Source organism: Momordica charantia, assembly GCF_013281855.1.
Source record: "Momordica charantia cultivar OHB3-1 chromosome 6 unlocalized genomic scaffold, Mcharantia_2.0 BLBB01000006.1, whole genome shotgun sequence".
NCBI classification, from domain to species: Eukaryota; Viridiplantae; Streptophyta; class Magnoliopsida; order Cucurbitales; family Cucurbitaceae; genus Momordica; species Momordica charantia.
This window is the reverse complement of record NW_028275164.1, coordinates 6,474,251-6,491,794: the sequence shown is the minus strand read 5'-3', so window position 1 is coordinate 6,491,794 and position 17,544 is coordinate 6,474,251. Positions and strand designations below refer to the sequence as shown.

General features: G+C 34.5%; 2 protein-coding genes across 2 annotated transcripts; both read right to left on the bottom strand.

Moving 5' to 3' along the window:
* Window positions 1-2,302: 2,302 nt before the first annotated feature.
* Window positions 2,303-9,499, bottom strand: LOC111016578 (beta-galactosidase). The gene is made up of 21 exons (XM_022292021.2): window positions 9,341-9,499; window positions 9,138-9,238; window positions 8,469-8,547; window positions 6,914-7,428; window positions 6,747-6,842; window positions 6,553-6,665; window positions 6,391-6,457; window positions 6,219-6,311; window positions 5,956-6,099; window positions 5,260-5,348; window positions 5,054-5,159; window positions 4,886-4,970; window positions 4,686-4,804; window positions 4,437-4,601; window positions 4,050-4,222; window positions 3,846-3,955; window positions 3,644-3,753; window positions 3,450-3,560; window positions 3,213-3,323; window positions 2,783-2,988; window positions 2,303-2,698 (listed from the first exon to the last, which is right to left on the bottom strand). Exons 4-21 carry the CDS (start codon window positions 7,064-7,066, stop codon window positions 2,590-2,592), a joined length of 2,160 nt encoding a protein of 719 aa, XP_022147713.1. The 5' UTR covers window positions 7,067-7,428; window positions 8,469-8,547; window positions 9,138-9,238; window positions 9,341-9,499; the 3' UTR covers window positions 2,303-2,589.
* An 878-nt stretch (window positions 9,500-10,377) lies between these two features.
* On the bottom strand, window positions 10,378-15,682 carry LOC111016576 (beta-galactosidase). Its single transcript, XM_022292020.2, has 18 exons — window positions 15,335-15,682; window positions 15,167-15,262; window positions 14,963-15,075; window positions 14,792-14,858; window positions 14,572-14,664; window positions 14,285-14,428; window positions 13,341-13,429; window positions 13,101-13,206; window positions 12,888-12,975; window positions 12,687-12,805; window positions 12,439-12,603; window positions 12,136-12,308; window positions 11,920-12,029; window positions 11,715-11,824; window positions 11,514-11,624; window positions 11,305-11,415; window positions 10,990-11,195; window positions 10,378-10,910 (listed from the first exon to the last, which is right to left on the bottom strand). The coding sequence occupies exons 1-18, from the start codon at window positions 15,497-15,499 to the stop codon at window positions 10,799-10,801; spliced, it is 2,178 nt and encodes a 725-aa protein (XP_022147712.1). The 5' UTR covers window positions 15,500-15,682; the 3' UTR covers window positions 10,378-10,798.
* Window positions 15,683-17,544: the final 1,862 nt, after the last annotated feature.

The window sequence follows — 17,544 nt, the reverse complement described above, 5'->3', positions numbered from 1 at the left end:
AGATATATGAGTGGAGAAGACGACATTTGAATTTAGGATGTGTTTTAGTGAAAGATATATACTAAATGTCAATTTCAACTATGCTCGCTGTGCTATTACTGCCATGAAAATTAAATAAGTATATATGGATGTAGTGATTGTATTGCTAATTATATTTACACTGATCATTTAAGTAGGTAGGAAGTAGTGTGCAAATATAACAGAAAAAATGTTTGTGATGGAAAAAATTATTATAGAAGAAATTTAAACATGTAGACTTCAAAATTTAAATCAGGAAAGTTACCAAAAAAAAAAATTAATTAATTATGCTCTAATTCTCCAGCGTGGACCACATTTCGATACTACATTGCTTCCATTACAAGATAAAAAGTCTTGTTTTCTTTGATTTTCCAATTATTCGATCAATTAATATTAGAATTTAAAGACATGTTAAAGTGGCTTTGGCTAGTAAACACACCGAATTTGAAAATAATTAATGTTTTGATTTGGAGAATGAATTTGGGCATGTAAAAGAAGAGAGAGAGAGAGAGAGAGAGAGAGAGAAAATTAGTGCATAAAAGAAAACAATACTAAATAATATTTACATTGTACTAAAAAAGATGTAAATTAAAAATAAAAATAAAAAGTTAAGTTTTCATGGGTAGATATTCATAGAAATTAATAAGATAATAAATAAACTAAATCAAATACCTAAATTACAATGTATGAATAACAATTTTGAAAAATCAAATCTAAATTTGGATAAAAGAATCAGAAATATAGTATAAGATTTATTTCCAAATCAAATTTGAATGAATGATGGGTAAAAAATCAAAACAAAAATATATTTTCATTTTTTTTTAAAACGGTTTGTTAAATAAAATTTAGGAAATCATTTTAAAAATAAACAAAGGGCAAAATAGGAAACATGAATAAAGAATATAGGCCGTAAATATTCTGTTGGTCATATTTGGGATGACTACAAGTTTTGGATATTTTTCAATTTAGAGGTTTATGCAAATCGAAAATATAATTTAACCTAAAAAATTACACTCGAAACTACAAAAAGGAAAAATGCCAAAAACATGTCATTGCACGGTGTCGAATAAATAAGGTGATAGATGTTTTCTATTGTCCCGACGTATCTTAGTGGTAATTAATATCTGTCTTTGATTAAGAGGTCGTGAGTCTAAAGTTCTCCCTCCCCACTTGTTGTACTAAATCACTTATCTAGTTTGATCAAAATAAAACGTTAAATTAGAATTTTGTTTTCTTAACTTTTATTTAGTAAAAGGATTTGCTAATGTTAGCACGGACCATTAGAGTATGTGAGAACTCATGGAGGTAATGGACGACTTCATTCAACATGTACTTGGAAGGTTATGGACTCATGCTATAGAAGGGGTCCTCTTTCTCTTGTTCGAGGGTCTTATAAGGGATGAGGTCATTCGAGTATCCGTCCATGTACTTCAAAAAGTTTATAATAAATCTGAGTTTTTAATATTGTGTTAATCTAATCTATATACGACTATACAAAACTATATAGACACAACTTTAAAAGTACATGGACTAAATATATAATTTGACATCGTAAAATTTATCACTTTCAATGAAAAAATTATAGTTTCAAACCAAATTTGTTTTCATTTTTTAAAAAGCATTCTCAAAATTATATAAAAATTTTGAAAATAATAAAAATAAGATCATGTTTAGCAATGTTTCTCATTTCTTTTATGTTCTTCCTTTTAATAAAGTTAAATAAAATTGCATTACTTGCAACACCCATGGATTCACGAATAATAAATAATATTTATATTTATATTTTGAAACAAAATTGGTGGGAACAAGTAATTTGTTTTTGTTGATTCCAAAATTTATATACAATTTTGATAATATTTCTAAAAGAAATGAGAAATAAGAAACCTAAGTGTTTGTAAAATACTTAGGTTTCTTAATAAAATTGGAAACAATAACGTTGAATAGAATTGATCCCAACACTAATGGATTCTCATTCAATAATGATAAAAATCATATTTTTTATTTACGTTGAAATAAATTGAAGATGAAAACAATAAACTTGTTTTGGTTGTTACTAAAATTTCTGTATGATTTTGAAAAATATTTATATAAAATGAGAGACAAGAAACAAAAACATTGCCAAATATACTCTAAATTTCTTGTTCCCATTCCCAATTTGTTTCAAAAACATAAATATTATTTTATCATTTTTTAATCAATAGGTGTTGGAACCATGCAATTCTATTTTTATTTATTAAAAATAAGTATCCGAAGCAAGAAATGAAACGTTATAAAATCCTAGACGTATTCCATTAACACGTATTCCATTGAACATTGCAACCTCGGAAAATGATCAAATCGTTACAAAAGCCACAAATAAATAAATATTGGTGTGAATCCAGGATCAAAATTGTGAACCCAAAGAAAGTTTTTCTATCTACATGTGATCTGCTAAAGCCACAAAAATTTAAATATTGGTCGGACATGAACTAAAAGCTTCTTCATGTTGCCCTTTATCTCATTTTCGCCTTCCTTGTTTCGAAACTGAGTCCTACATGGATCTCTTAACCAAAGAAATTCCCCCAACGAGTCCTACATGGATCTCTTAACCAAAGAAATTCCCCCAGGATTGCCACCCAACTCTTCAAAAACTATCAATAAGTTGCCGCTCGGTTTCAACCATTCGCGGGGAACATGATACCTGAGATTTTAAAAAGTTTATCATTGAGAATATATGCAGGTAGAAAAAACTAATAAATCAGTGTGCAAGATTAACTCATATTACCATTTCTGGGATGGCTGTCCACAATTAGAAAGACATTTTTTCTCAGTAAAGATTCCAGCATAATTGCATTGCCCACAACCACCACGTGCAGTATTTGTAGGCCAATAGCGCCCGATGCTTCGACCATTAATCCATATTTGACCTTTACTCATACTGCTCATATCTAAAGCTAATGGGTCATTGCCTCCCGGGGTATTGAAAGTGGTCTACAGATTTGGTACATTACAAAATGTCAAGGATCCCACATTAAAAAGAAAATGGACCTAATAATGATTTATAATAGATATGGGTTATTCCTCTCATTGCCACTTGGTTTTGAGATGGAACCCCGTGAATATTGATACAGAAGCTCTCATAATGAGAGCCGAAGAGTTTTTAACCATAGAAAAAGATGCAGAAATTTAAGGATGTTAATTTCAACTTCTCTCACCTTGTACCATGTGAGGGGTTGTTTTTGAACCAACCCTGATCCTTTCGCCCATTGAACAGAATCACTTCCACTGACGGAATGAAGATTCATGAGTTCTCCTTTCAAGCCAACCTGCTCAGGAACATTGTAATTGAGATTCTATAGCTTCTAAAACATTAGTACTACTGCCAGCACACATAGTGAACCAAAATAAATAACCAAAAACCAAAGAGAGGGTAGATTGGTTTGGTAATGTACCTTGTAAGACCATTTATATCTAGACATGTCTCTAGTACCCTCCTTCAGACCCTTTAACGTAACCGGGCCTAAAACGCCAGCATTCCAACTCTCAAAGTGCAGGCCAACATTCTTGACATCAAGCAAATGAAATGTAAGTCGAACTCAGAACCGATAATAAGAAATATATGCAAATCAGAAACGAAGAAACTAACCGGAAGACCGACAGTAACACTCAGCATGGAAAGCTTGTTATCTCCTGCCCTTAGATTAATGTGTTTACTGAATGTTAATTTAGTATTCTCCAACGACCCATATACAGTTCCTACCATTCAGGATGTAATAATGTTGTGATGTTAGAATCATTTAGATGCTGCTTTGAAGATATTTAAGGGAAACACGTGTATTTTCACGTACCGGTTAGTTGGCCATTTATGAAAACATGCAAGACATGGCCGGCTGAAAAGATGGTGAGAAGAGGCCACTGTCCACCCTTGAGGAAGCCTTCGTTCGGATCAATCCTTATACTGCGAAAGATAAATATGATTGATTTTGTTTTCAACATTTCTTGATAGAATATTCAACAAATGGCGAAACTGCAATAGGTGATGGGGTTCTTACTCTGTCATGTACCACAGGTAATCTGTCGTATCCCAGGTGACACTTACTTGCTCCACTAACCCATCCTTGGTTGTTGTATCAGTAGCATAACCAGACGCAACTTCTTCTTTGTACGAAAGCCACCAAAATGAACTAACCGGCGTCATCTTCATGTGTGTACCATGAAACCCAATCTGTAAAGATCCGTTGCATCAAATTTTGTGCTTTCAACATTAAAAATATATTGAAACAAAGAAACTTTGGGTTTTCAAGAGTTTTAAAGCTTCCATTAGCCTATATTTTATCATTTTGCATATTTAACCAACCTTTTTAGGGGCAATATTTAATTCTCGATAATCAGACAAGCATAAGAAAGTGCGGTCTAAGTGATTTCGAATCTTGTCTTACTCTTGCAGTGTTGAAAATTGCAGATTTGCAATCAGGGAGGATGCTGATGGACCAAGGTGGTAGGTCATATTGGGTATTCCAAAAGCTGACTTTGGAAGAAGTTGATATATCATAATTTGCTAGGAAAGCAGCACATGCCCCTGAACTTGACTTGAAGACACGAGCCTTAAATAATCATAAAAGAAAATCCAATTAGCCGGTCTTTCAAAGAAAAATGCAATTATCATTAGATATTCTTTCATCAACTACCTCTAGATTTTTTCCTAACCATGTGACGTTAGGATCTGCTGATACTAAAGCAGGTTCGCACAACTTGATAGCTTTGTGCAAATCTCTCAGGTGTCCCCATTTTGGTTCCCTTTTAAGGCCTGCCATATCCAAGAAAGATTATAAGAGAAATGGAAACATCCGACAACCTACTTTTGGAAGCTACTATTTCTCAAGCTTACCATATTCATCGATCGGAGCATCAAAGTCATAGCTATTGGCGATGAAAAGCCCACTGGATCGGCCGAAGTTAGTTCCTCCATGGTACTGGCACGAGACAAAATTTTGAAAGAGTTAGGAATATGATATCATATCCATTGATGGTTGCAAAACTCTTGATAGCTCATTACCATATAATAATTAAATAAAGAACCACCATTCTGTACAAATCTTGCAACTGAAAAGGCTAAATCTTCAGCTGGCCTATAAGGAACTGCGCCACCAAACGCAGTGTACCTTGGATATTTCACAAATGAAAAGAACGTCAATTCTAGAGGACCGCAGATGACATGTGAGTGAACTTCTAATCCCTCAAAAGTAAGGATATGTCACTTACCAACCAGACCAAACTTCTGTCCATATTTTGGGTTTATTTTCCCGGTTTGGTTTGAAGTTTTCACAGTAAAACCCATTGCAGGTGTCAATCTGAAGTAGAACAAGGTAGATAGAAATTTTGAGAGAGGAGGACAAGAAGTTGATCAAAAATATTATCTCCAAAAAACTACCGAATTAGATCATAAAAAAGTTAATACTTAAAAATAATACATTTAAAAGCATGTACACTCAAGAATCTACTCCATTTAACTGCTCTAGAAACAAAAATGGAAAAACCAGAACTTCCAAAAACTCCTAGGGGGAAGGAAGAACAATATTCCCTTTCACGTTCAAAGGGTTCATTCAGGAGAAAGAAAAGGAAAAAAAAATCACACAGCGATGAAAATAAGCCCAAAAACAAAAGTTTTATATAAAGAAACAAGCATGGCTTCAAGTATATAAAAGGAAAATCCACCAATGAAGGCAACGAAACAAATATCAAGAACCATTAAATGTTGAAATCCCACGGTGAAAAGAGGTTCCCACTTCACATCAAATAAATATAACTCCAATAAGGGAACAATGTCAAAGTTGTGCACTCTTTTTCATTTCATCCACAATTCGAACGAGTTAGACAAACAACCTAGTACATGTTCCTTGGTGCAGACGACATCCCGAGTAGAGAAATTCGTGACAGAGAAGGATCAGAATGGCATACCACAGGGTCAGGGGCATCCTCTTGCTTGCACATCACCCATGGGACCCCAGTGTCAAGACCTAATGCCATTTGAGCAGCCCATTTGGTGTAAGATTTACCAGGGGCACCTATTTCCCATTCCACGGGTCCATATTCATTCTCAATCTGTCACACAAAACATTAAAATGCATTATTGTCAATTTGTTTTTATTGAATGGTCAATTTGCAGGAAACCAAATTTTGAGTCCAAGTAAAGCTTCTCGTTCATATGTTTTGGAAGTTACCTGAGACAAAATAATGGGTCCTCCTTGGCTTTCATATAACTTCTCCGACTTCATCATACCAACAATCTTCTCAGTGAATTTTTGCATAGCCGCCTTGATTAAAGACAATTAAATCCCTTGCATGAGAGAGTGAGGACTGAGGATGTTCATGGACAGTTAAGAAATTTCTAACCTTGAAGGGTTCATTTTCTGTCCTAAAGACGATGCCAGGAACATGCTTTAGCCAAATTGGAAATCCACTGAATTATTAAAGTTTTTAAAAAAATTAAAGTCAGAATAGAGCCACATGAAGACAAATTATTAATAAGACTCTGGTAAATATCTTTGTATTTACCCATAGTTCCATTCTGCACAGACATATGGACCAATCCGGAGATGAACATATAAGCCTGCTTGTTGAACCAGCTTTATAAATCTCACCAAATCGTATCTATCCTCAAAATAATACTGTAAATTTGCAAAACAAAATATCAAAAAACCACTATAATCTAAACCCAAAAGACAAAAACAAAGTATTTCCCACTCTACCTTGCCCTGAGTAGGTTCATGGCCATTCCAGAATACATATGTCTCTATAATATCCAACCCTCCATCTTTGGCATTTTGTATAAGGCTCGGCCACATCTGCAACCAAAAAGAGTTTTAGAGGGAGAGAAATATAAAGCACCTGCAATTTACATTAGATGTATTCAAACCTGGGGTGTGCTTCTTGGGTAATGAATAGAGCCAGAAACCAAAATTCTTCTCTTGCCATTAATGATGATGGCTTTCTGGTCATAAGTCACAGTGGCCATCGCATAACAAACCCATGAAAGCAAACCCAAAAACAACAGCACACACTTTGACATTCTGAAAATTTTGCAACCCAGCTCCTCTGCTCCTCAATGCAATTTGTACCGTATCTCACTCTCGTGCATAGATAACATATATTTTCATTTTCAGTCAGTGAAAGCAGTGGAAAGAGGATGGATTTCTTATTCTTCTTTTTCTTCTTCTCTTCTCTCTATCTCTCTTTTGAGGAAGAAAACAGGCAGAAAGAGAACAAGTGAGGCAAAGACAACAATTTTGATGGAATAGTAAGCTACGCTGCAAGGACGAGGTGCTATATAAGTATTTGAAGCATGAGAAACGGAAGGGAGGGTCCATGTCACTGTCTTTATTTAGGACCTGCCTCTGCCACTGGCTTTCTTTCTGCCATTTCCAAACCAATCTGTTAGCAAAAATTGGCATCTTTTTAGGAGTAATTCTACTCATTTAAAATTCAACGATTATCATCATTTCACTTCGCATGAATACAAACGAGTAAACTCATCGCTCTTGAAATAGAATAATGTGCAATATTTAAGGAATATCTAAGCTGGATGGAGGACCAGGACTTTATAATTTTGGTATGATTCATATAAATAATAAATTTTTATTTGAATTCTAAAAAGTTTAATTTTTAAAAAACTATATATTAAAAAACAAAAATTGAGTTAATTAATGTCTTAACATATTTAGAAATACAATCCTTATCCAACATAATATTTAGAAAGGTAAAATTGGTTCAGCCTAGTATTCTTTCCCTTTTCCTTGTCAAACACTTTTCTGTTAGATAATAACTGTAACAGCCTTATCTATTCTTTGAATTTCTTTTACTGTTGTTAATAATATTTTGGGATAAATTAGAGGATGAGGAGCTAACTTTAGTAGGTCTATATTTATCTTAGAATTGGCCTTATGACGATAATTAAGCTTATTTACAAATTAGCTTCTCATTTTATAATATACCTTTTTAAAAATATTTTAAATGAATGGTAAATTTTTTAATATTTCAAATTTATATTGAAACAATGAAAAATAAACCAATATTAGACAAGTTAAATTTTTTTAAAACTAAAAATGAATAACAAAATCATTATTAAATGAAAACTTAGATAATTTGGAGAACATTTTTGGTAAAGTGACACATACTTGTATGACCCGTCCACAAAGTTAAATCAACAAGCCATACTTTCATAAAAAATCAAACCTTAACAATTCGAACAAATTAAGGTATCTCAATATCCGATATTATCATGTCAATTTTGCCCATTAATTAATTAGATAATACATCAATTTGATTTAAATATATTGTTGCATCGTATTTCTGACATGTATTAAAATTCTATCTTGATATTCACACTTTTCTATTCATTGCGAAAACCAGGAAGTTTGGCCGAGGAGAATTTGCATATAACTGATAGGAAAGATCTACAGAAAGATTCATACCAAGAAAACAGAGGCAAGTGCTCCTCTAGCAAGTTCCTCGGCCAGACTACGGTTATTCCTAGAAGATGTAGCTTTATAGCTGCAAATGACATTCAGTGTGGTTAAAAGTGGCCTCAAATATAGACACCATGAGAAGATTACAGTTACACTTGATGTATTCAAATGATACTAACATGTCATTGCAAAAAATGAAACTTCATTGTGTTAGATAATCACAATAACAATTGATCTAACCAAATCTCAAACCCAAGTGTCATCAATAACTATTTCATAATATTAATATCATCTTAACAGAGACACACTAAAACCACAGTCTGAATTGGAAACATCTGTGCTCTCCCTACGTTGCAACAACATAAAGCAACAACATTTTTTTCTTGCATACAGTCACAACAATCAAGTAAAAAGTGACAATAAACAGAAACTTAAAATCATCGTTTCAAATCTACAACAAACAAGAACAGCAATAACCATATTACTTATAACTTGTTAGTTTCATAGTGTCCAAGAGAAATGACCATTTACTCAATTCTCCACACAAAGTGTGAGAAATGTAGAGGAAATTTTGAAGCCCGATGAATGATTTATCTCTCAAACCAATGGTTTCAGAAAGCAACAAACGCGGGGAAGTAGACCGTATGAAAGTAAAAAGACTCTAATTCTACTTACATGAAAAACGGAGCAGCAACAATGAGGCGAACGGCGACAATTGAGACCGCAAGGGTTGAGCACCACACTTCGGGGACGGGAATCGTAACAGGTTTCGGAGCCTGCAGAATCATGATATCCACGAAGTTACAAAATGCGAAGTGGCAAATAAATCGAAATCAAAATGTTGGCAGAGAAATCTCATGGACTTCAATTTGACTCACCATCGAATGCAGCTGCAGCGGAGGGAAAGAAGAGAGTGATTCCACAAAGATTTGTGGTTTTCTCCGATGAACTCCGTCTCCAACTGAAGGAATGAAGACTCAACAATTGGGTTTCAACTTCAATCAGAAATATACTTTCCTGAAATGAAATGACCAATTTTGACTCCCAATTTGTATTTTAGTTATTATTTATTTTTCCATCAACAACTAAATACGATGTTTTGACCCATTGAGTAATTTTCAAATTCGCTAATACATGATGTGTTAATTAAACCAAATGAGTGTAGATTTAGCGGGATATGACGAACGTTTGTTAATTTGAATCGTGCTCAATTGATTTAAATAATGACTTTTTGATCGAAGAGATATGTTTTAGTTGGTTGAACTAAAAGTGGTGAATGATAAATTTGATAAAGTAAAAAGAAAATTATTGATTTTTATACTTTCTTTTATCATTCATGATAGCTCATACACTTCTAATTTGATGTCACCTATTTTATTTAGTTATTGATATAGCTCTACTCATTTAACTAATACATATTACCCTCTCTCTAAGATTGATTGTTTGATTTTTCCAATTTTCAAAATTGTTGAACTAAAAAATAAAAAGAAAATAAAAATAGCGATTTTTGTTAAATTACAACCATCATGGGTGGCCACCTATCTTATGAATTAGTAATTCCTGTGTGTTTTCTATTCACCAAATATTGTAGGATAAGCGAAATGCACCATTCAAATAGAAGGAAAATTTCATTACCAAGAAACAAATTTTTAATAAAAAATCTTTTTTAGTTATAACAAATGTGGAGATAGAAGATTGTTAATTTGATCACGTGCATCAAAAGATGCTTTCTATAGTTGGGTGTGGAAAGTTTGACATTGAAAGGTATGACTAATGAGGATGTCATGGCAGAACCGAATGCTTATATTGTCTACATTTTGATAGAGACCATGTTTGTAGGGCTACTTCATCATTTAAAACTGTTTACTTCATCGAGCAATCAAAAATATTTGACATCATTCAGAATCAACTCTCATAAAGTATAATGATTATGTATTGTGCTTAAACATTTGTATTGTATTCAAACGTTACAATCTCGACCGATGATCGAATAATTACATAAGCCCCAAATAAACAAATATGGGTTTGAATCTGGGATCAAAGTTCTGAACCCAAGAATAGCTTTTCTTTCTATGTACGTAGCAAACTTCTTCACTATCTACATTTGGCATAAAAATGGTGTTTGGTTTTGGTATTTTTCTCCACTTATTCTCTTGCGAGTTTGAACATTACAGTCCGAGACGCCCGCTGCTGTCCTGAGCTTGGCAAGAACTTTATGCAACTCAGGATGAACTATAATTTGAAAAATCTATAGATGTATTTTGGTGAAACTAGAGAGAAACGTGAGGCATGATTGAGTTTAGTTGTAGACAGCCTCTCAAAGCTTCTTGGTGTTATCAGGACACGGATCTCTTAACCAAAGAAATCCCATCAGGATTGCCACCCCATTCTTCAAAAATTACCAATACGTTCCCGTTTGGATTCAACCAAGCGCGGGGAACATGATACCTGAAATTTTAAAGATGTTATCGTTAAGTATGCATCAAGACGAAACTTATAAATATTTGTCCAGAGGGTGTCTTTTTACCATCTCTGAGATGGTTCTCCACAGTACGATTGACATTTCTTCTCATTAAAGGTTCCAGCATAGCTGCATTTGCCACAACTACCGTGTGCGATGTATGCAGGCCAATGGCGCCCGATGCTCTGACCGTTAATCCATATTTGACCTTTACCCATGCTGCTCATATCCAATGCTAGCGGTTCGCTGCCTCCTGGGGCATTGAAAGTCGTCTGCAAATTCAATATATTTTAAGAAACTCTCGTTATATCAAAATCCGAAAAGTTTTTAACCATAGAGAAGCTGTGGAAACTGAAGGATGTTAATTTGAACTTCTCTCACCTTGTACCATGTGAGGGGTTGTTTTTGAGCCACCAATGAACCTTTCACCCATTCAACAGAACTACTTCCACTAACAGTATGAAGATTTAAGGCTTCTCCCTTCAAGCCAACCTGCTCAATGACATTGTAATTGTGATTCTTTAGCTTCATACCAAACTGAAATAAATAACCGAAATCGAAAGAGAGGGTACACTGGTTTGCTAATTTACCTTGTAAGACCATTTATATCCAGACATGTCTCTAGTACCCTCATTTAGCCCCTTCAACGTGACGGGGCCTAAAATTCCCGCATTCCAAGTCTCAAAATGCAGTCCAACGTTCTAACATCAAGCAAATGAGAGCGTTAGTCGAACTTCAAAACAATATGATTTTGAAGAAGCGTATGGAAATCAGAAACTGAAGAAACTAACCGGGAGACCAACAGAAACACTAAGCATAGAAAGCTTGTTGACTCCTGCCCTTAGATTAACATATTTACTGAATGTTAATTTAGGATTCTCCATACCACCATATACAGTTCCTACATTCAGAATATAATAACACTATGAAGTTAGAATCATTTGGTTCGTGAATGGAGAATAATCTTCAAGGAAAAATATGTTAAGTTTCATGTACCAGCTAGTTGACCATTGATGAAAACATGTAGCGCATGGCCTGCTGAAAAGATGGTGAGAAGAGGCCATTGACCACTCTTTAGGAAGCCTTCGTTCGGATCGATCCTTATACTGAGAAAGATAAACATGGGGCATGGTAAGATATAAATGACTTTTTTCATCATTTATCAACAAAATCCATATACGGTGAATCTGCAATAAGTGATGGAGTTCTTACTCTGTCATGTACCACAGATAATCTGTTTCATCCCTAGTGATACTTATTTGCTCCAATAACCCAGCCATGGTTGTTGTATCGTCTGCATAAGCAGAGGCAGTTTCTTCATTGAATGAAAGCCACGAAAATGAAGTAACTGGCGTCATCTTAATCTGCGAACTCTGAACCCCAATCTGCAAAGATTCTTCTCATCAAATTTCATCCTTTCAACATAAAATTGATATCCAAAAAAAGAAACTTTGTGGTGGGGGGGATCATTATCCTGTGAAGGTTCAGTTTAAGCGATTTCGAAACTTGTCTTACTCTTGCAGTGTTGAAAACAACAGACTTGCAGTCAGGGAGGATGCTGACGGACCAAGGTGGTAGGTCATATTGAGCATTTCCAAAGCTGACTCTTGCAGAAGCTGAAGTGTCATAATTTGCTAGAAAAGCAGCACATGCCCCAGATCTTGTCTTGAAGACATGAGCCTTAAATAATCATCCAATAAGTCCAATTAGCCAATCTTTCAAATAAAAATGAAACTATCATTAGATATTCTTTCATCAACTACCTCTTGATTTTTTCCCATCCATGTCACGGTAGGATCAACTGAAACTAAAGCAGGTTCGCACAACTTGATGGCTTTGTGCAAATCTCTTAGATGTCCCCATTTTGGTTCCCTTAATAGGCCTGTCATATCCAAGAAATATTGTCATGCTAATAGTAACATTTGAGAACCAACTTTTGGAAGTTTCTATTCCTACATGCTTACCGTATTCATCAATCGGAGCATCGTAGTCATAGCTAGTTGCAATGAAAGGTCCACCGGCTGTGCGGCCAAAGTTAGTTCCTCCATGGTACTAACAAGAGAGAAAATTTGTAAAGAGTTATGGATATGATTTTCATTGATCAGCCAATGTTAATGAAACACTCTTGATAATTCATTACGATATACTAATTTTATTTTTTTTTTGAGAAACATTACCATATAATAGTTAACTAAAGAACCACCATTCTGTATGAATCTAGCAACTGAAAAGGCCAAGTCTTCAACTGGCCTATAAGGAACTGGTCCACCAAACTCCGTGAACCTTTAATATTTCATATATGAGAAGAATGTCAATTCCAAAGGAACTCAGATGACATGTAAGTGAACTTCTAATCACTCAAAAGTCAGAAATTTTCGGTAGCAATTTGGCGGATATAGGCAGGATAAGTAACTTACCAACCGGTCCAAGCTTCTGTCCAAATTTTGGGTTTATAAACCTGGTTCGGTTTGAAGTTTTCGCAGTAAAACCCATTGCATGTATCAATCTGAAGAAGAACCAAACCAAGTAGACAGAAGTTTTAAGACAGAAGGATATAGCAGATGACAAAAAAAGCTTCTCTTCAAGAATCTACTGATTTAGATCATAAAAGAAGTTAATACTTAAAGAAGACATTTAAGCTTGTCCACTCAAGAATCTAAAGCAATTTAACTGATTCAGAAACAAACAAAATAAAACTTCCGAGGACAGCTCTAAAAAGAGTAAAAATAGGGGGAAAAGGAAGAAGAATATTTCTTCTTCACCTCCAAAGAGTTTAAGACAATGAAAATAAAGAAAAGGACAAATTCGCCTGGTGATGAAAATAAGCCCCAAAACAGGAGCTTTTATATTAAAAGGCAAGCATTGCTTCAAGTGTCTCAATGGAAAATCCACCAATTAAAGCAAAAAAAGGCTCATGATCAAGTACCGTTATATGTTGAAATCCCACCAAGAAAAGAGGTTTTCACTTCACATTAAATGAACATAACTCGAACTCATAATGGACTGATATCAAAGTTCTGTATTCTCTTTTGTTTTGTCGATGATTCCAACGAGTTACAAAAACAATGTTAAAAGTGTTGGTAGACACTAAATTTACCATCACTTTTTTGGTTCAATGATAATTTAACACCGTATCATACTAAGAGGACCTGTATTCGAACTTCTATAATATCCTTTTGTCCTCAAATAATAATCACCTGTTGGATCTTGTGCAAAATTTCAAGCTAACAAATGAAGAGTGATATAGAATTGATAAAAGATCAAATTTATTTAACAAATAACCTAGTACATGTTCCTCGATGTAGAAGGAATCCCCAAAAGGAAAAGAAACCCGTGATAGAAATGGAGGAGAATAGCTTACCACTGGGTCAGGGGCATCTTCTTGCTTGCACATCACCCATGGGACCCCAGTGTCGAGACCTACTGCCATTTGAGCAGCCCATTTGGTGTAAGATTTACCAGGGGCACCAATTTCCCACTCCACCGGTCCATATTCATTCTCAATCTATCACCGAAAAAACACAGAAGAAAACATACTTTCAAATTCATCGCTGTTAAATGTTTTTTACTGAATGATTAATTTGCAAGAAACCCAGTTTTGATGAATCCAAGCAAAGCCTTCTTGTTTATATGCTTGTTGGAAGTTACCTGAGACAGAATAATGGGTCCTCCCTGGCTTTGATATAGCCTCTCCCCCTTCATCATACTGACAATCTTCTCAGTGAACTTTTGCATAGCCGCCTTTAGTAAAAGACAATTTAAATCAATTACTTGAGAGTAAATAAACCATCAAAAAATATTTGCTTCAAGTTCAACAGAGAGAGAGAGAGGAATGAAGATGTCCATGGACAGTTCAGAATTTTCTAACCTTGAAGGGTCCATTGTCTGTCCTAAAGGCAATCCCAGGAACATACTTTAACCAAACAGGAAATCCACTGAATTATTAAAGTAGAAAAAAAATAATAGAAAAATAATCAGAACAGAGCCACATGAAGACAAATTATTAATAAGATTCTGGTGAGTATAACTTTATTTTTACCCAAAGTTCCATTCTGCACAGACGTATGGACCAATCCGAAGATGAACATACAAGCCTGCTTGTTGAACCAGCTTCACAAATCTCACCAAATCGTATCTATCCTCAAAATAATACTGTAAATTTGCAAAACAAAAGACCAAAAATTCAGTATAATCCAAACCCAAAAAAACCCAAAAGCCAAAAACAAAATTATTCTCACTCTACCTTGCCAGGAGAAGGCTCATGGCCATTCCAGAAAACATAAGTCTCTATAACATCCAACCCTCCATCTTTGGCCTTCTGTATAAGGTCTGGCCACATCTGCAACCACCACAAAAGTTATTAGAGAGAGAAATAGAAACAACCCGTGATTCACATTGGACGTATTGGAACCTGGGGTGTGCTTCTTGGGTAATGAATAGAGCCAGAAATCAAAATTCTTCTCCGGCCATTGATGATGATGGCTTTGTGGTCATAAGTCACGGAGGCCAATCCAGAAGAACAAACCCACAAAATCAAACCCAAAAACACCACCAAAATCCTTGACATTCTGAACATTTCGCAACTCCTCACCACCAATTTCTGATAACATAAAAGAGGGTTGGTGGGTTTCTTTTCTTTTCTTTTATTCTCTCAATCTGCCAATAGGGTTGATTCTTTCGAGGAAGAAAACAGAGAAAACAGAACGGGGGAGGTAAATGCAAGGATTGTGATGGAATACTGAGGAGCTCTGATGCTAGAAAGAGCTGCTTTATAAGCAATACGAAACATGAGAAAGAGAAAAGTGGGGCCATGGCACTGTCTTCTTTCGAGGAACTGCCTCTGCTTCCCTCTGCCATTTTCAAACTACCCTTTTGCAAATTGGCATTTTTTAGAAGTGATTCTACTTGATTTAAATTTGTTATTAAAATAAATACAAATAATGTCTCGAGTTTCATTGATTTATCATTATTTCACATGAATACATACAGGTAAGAGTTGTGGACTCGTGGCTCATTGAAATTGAATAATGTGCACATTTGAGGAATATGAAAAGTGGATGGACCTGGACTTTATAATTTTGGCGTGGTTCGTATAAATAATCAATTTTTATTTGAATTCTACAAAGTTGAATTTTTTGAGTTTGAGATAATGAGATGATAACATCAATAAAAAGTTGACTATAGGAAATATCTAGCTGCACCTGATTAAGTCCTGCAAAATAAAGGTGAATATTGGAAAATTAAAATGAGTCTCACACCGAACTATTTGTATATGAATTGCAATCAAACTCGTGCGTACCTAAAAATGACTTTACCTTCATTATTTTATAGCGACTTGCGACTACAATTGTTATGCAATCATGCAGCCACCAACAACGAAATACAGCGTAGAATCTACAAATGTGATTAGTGACGTGTTGGGCAGTTATTGGCCAGCGTGTCTGTAATCCGACTATACAAGTTAAACTTCGGAACCTGTGTGGTCTTTAGCTTCCACCACAGTATATTCTTGATTGTCGCATGGTTAACACATGTAACGTCGAAATTCGTCCTCCATCATAATTTCACTTACAGTTTCTATTTATAGACTAAAATTACTTTACGAACAATTTTATTTTTTATTTTTTTCCTAAGAATTTAACTTATTTACTAACAACTCTCCCACTTTGTCATCTGTATTTTAAAATTTCTTCGAAACAAAGAAAAAATAAAAATTATTTGTTAGAAAGAAGATGAAAACTTAGAACCGACCCCACATGGGAAACTAAAACCAAGTTAAAGTTTTAAAAACTAAAAATTAACAACAAAATTTTTTGGAATGAAAGTTAGGTTTTTAAAAAAATACAAAATTTTTTCCTAATGTGAATTTCGTGTAATAGAGGTAATGTTGAGAAAAGAAATATTCGTTAAGTAAAGTAATAAAATTACTTGATTGAAAGGAGAATAAACATTTTCTTAGAAAATGACACATACTTGCACAACCACAAGATTAAATCAAGAAGCCTGCTTCCACCCAAGAAAAAATCAAAAATTCACAACATTAATCTATCTCAATATTTTGTACCATCAGTTCAATTATTGGGGGATAAAATATTTATTATCATTCTTAAGTTTACATCGTTTTTTTCTATTAATTAATTAGTTAGAACATCAAGATTTAATCTTATTTTATTTGAATATAATTTCTGTCGTACGCTTAATTTATATCTTAATATAGATCCATACTAATTATTGTGTTTTTGGTTTATAAACTTTTTGTCATTTTAGATTTTATTTTTTTAGAAGTCTTTTAAGTTGCGAGTTGACGGGAAGATAAGGTCCTATCTAAGAATACTTGGCTGCAGACCCTGCAAGGACACCCTCTTACATTGAAGGTATGACCTAGGTCCAATCATAGGTACCTAACAAATTCGACCTTCATGGACGATATCGATAACCACCCGTCGGACCTCCAACCTATAAATAGAGGGTCTCACTTCCACATCAAGTATCGCGTTCTATCCCAGACTCCATATTAAAGTTAGGCTTAAACTAACTTGATTGTCAGAGTATTTGCCTTTCTTATGTAGGTCTTTCCTTACCAAAGATGCTCGAGTCCTCCCAACTATTATATCTTGATCA

Excerpts from the sequence above, each read along its gene's own strand:
- LOC111016578 (XM_022292021.2), bottom strand. The coding sequence starts at position 7,066 with ATGTCAAAGTGTGTGCTGTTGTTTTTGGGTTTGCTTTCATGGGTTTGT. Across the intron at positions 5,160-5,259 it reads ACAGAAGTTTGGTCTGGTTG|GTACACTGCGTTTGGTGGCG; the intron begins GTAAGTGACATA and ends GAAATATCCAAG. Across the intron at positions 4,971-5,053 it reads CTTTATTTAATTATTATATG|TACCATGGAGGAACTAACTT; the intron begins GTAATGAGCTAT and ends GTCTCGTGCCAG.
- LOC111016576 (XM_022292020.2), bottom strand. The coding sequence starts at position 15,499 with ATGTTCAGAATGTCAAGGATTTTGGTGGTGTTTTTGGGTTTGATTTTG. Across the intron at positions 15,263-15,334 it reads ACCCAAGAAGCACACCCCAG|ATGTGGCCAGACCTTATACA; the intron begins GTTCCAATACGT and ends TGGTGGTTGCAG. Across the intron at positions 12,976-13,100 it reads CTTTAGTTAACTATTATATG|TACCATGGAGGAACTAACTT; the intron begins GTAATGTTTCTC and ends CTCTCTTGTTAG.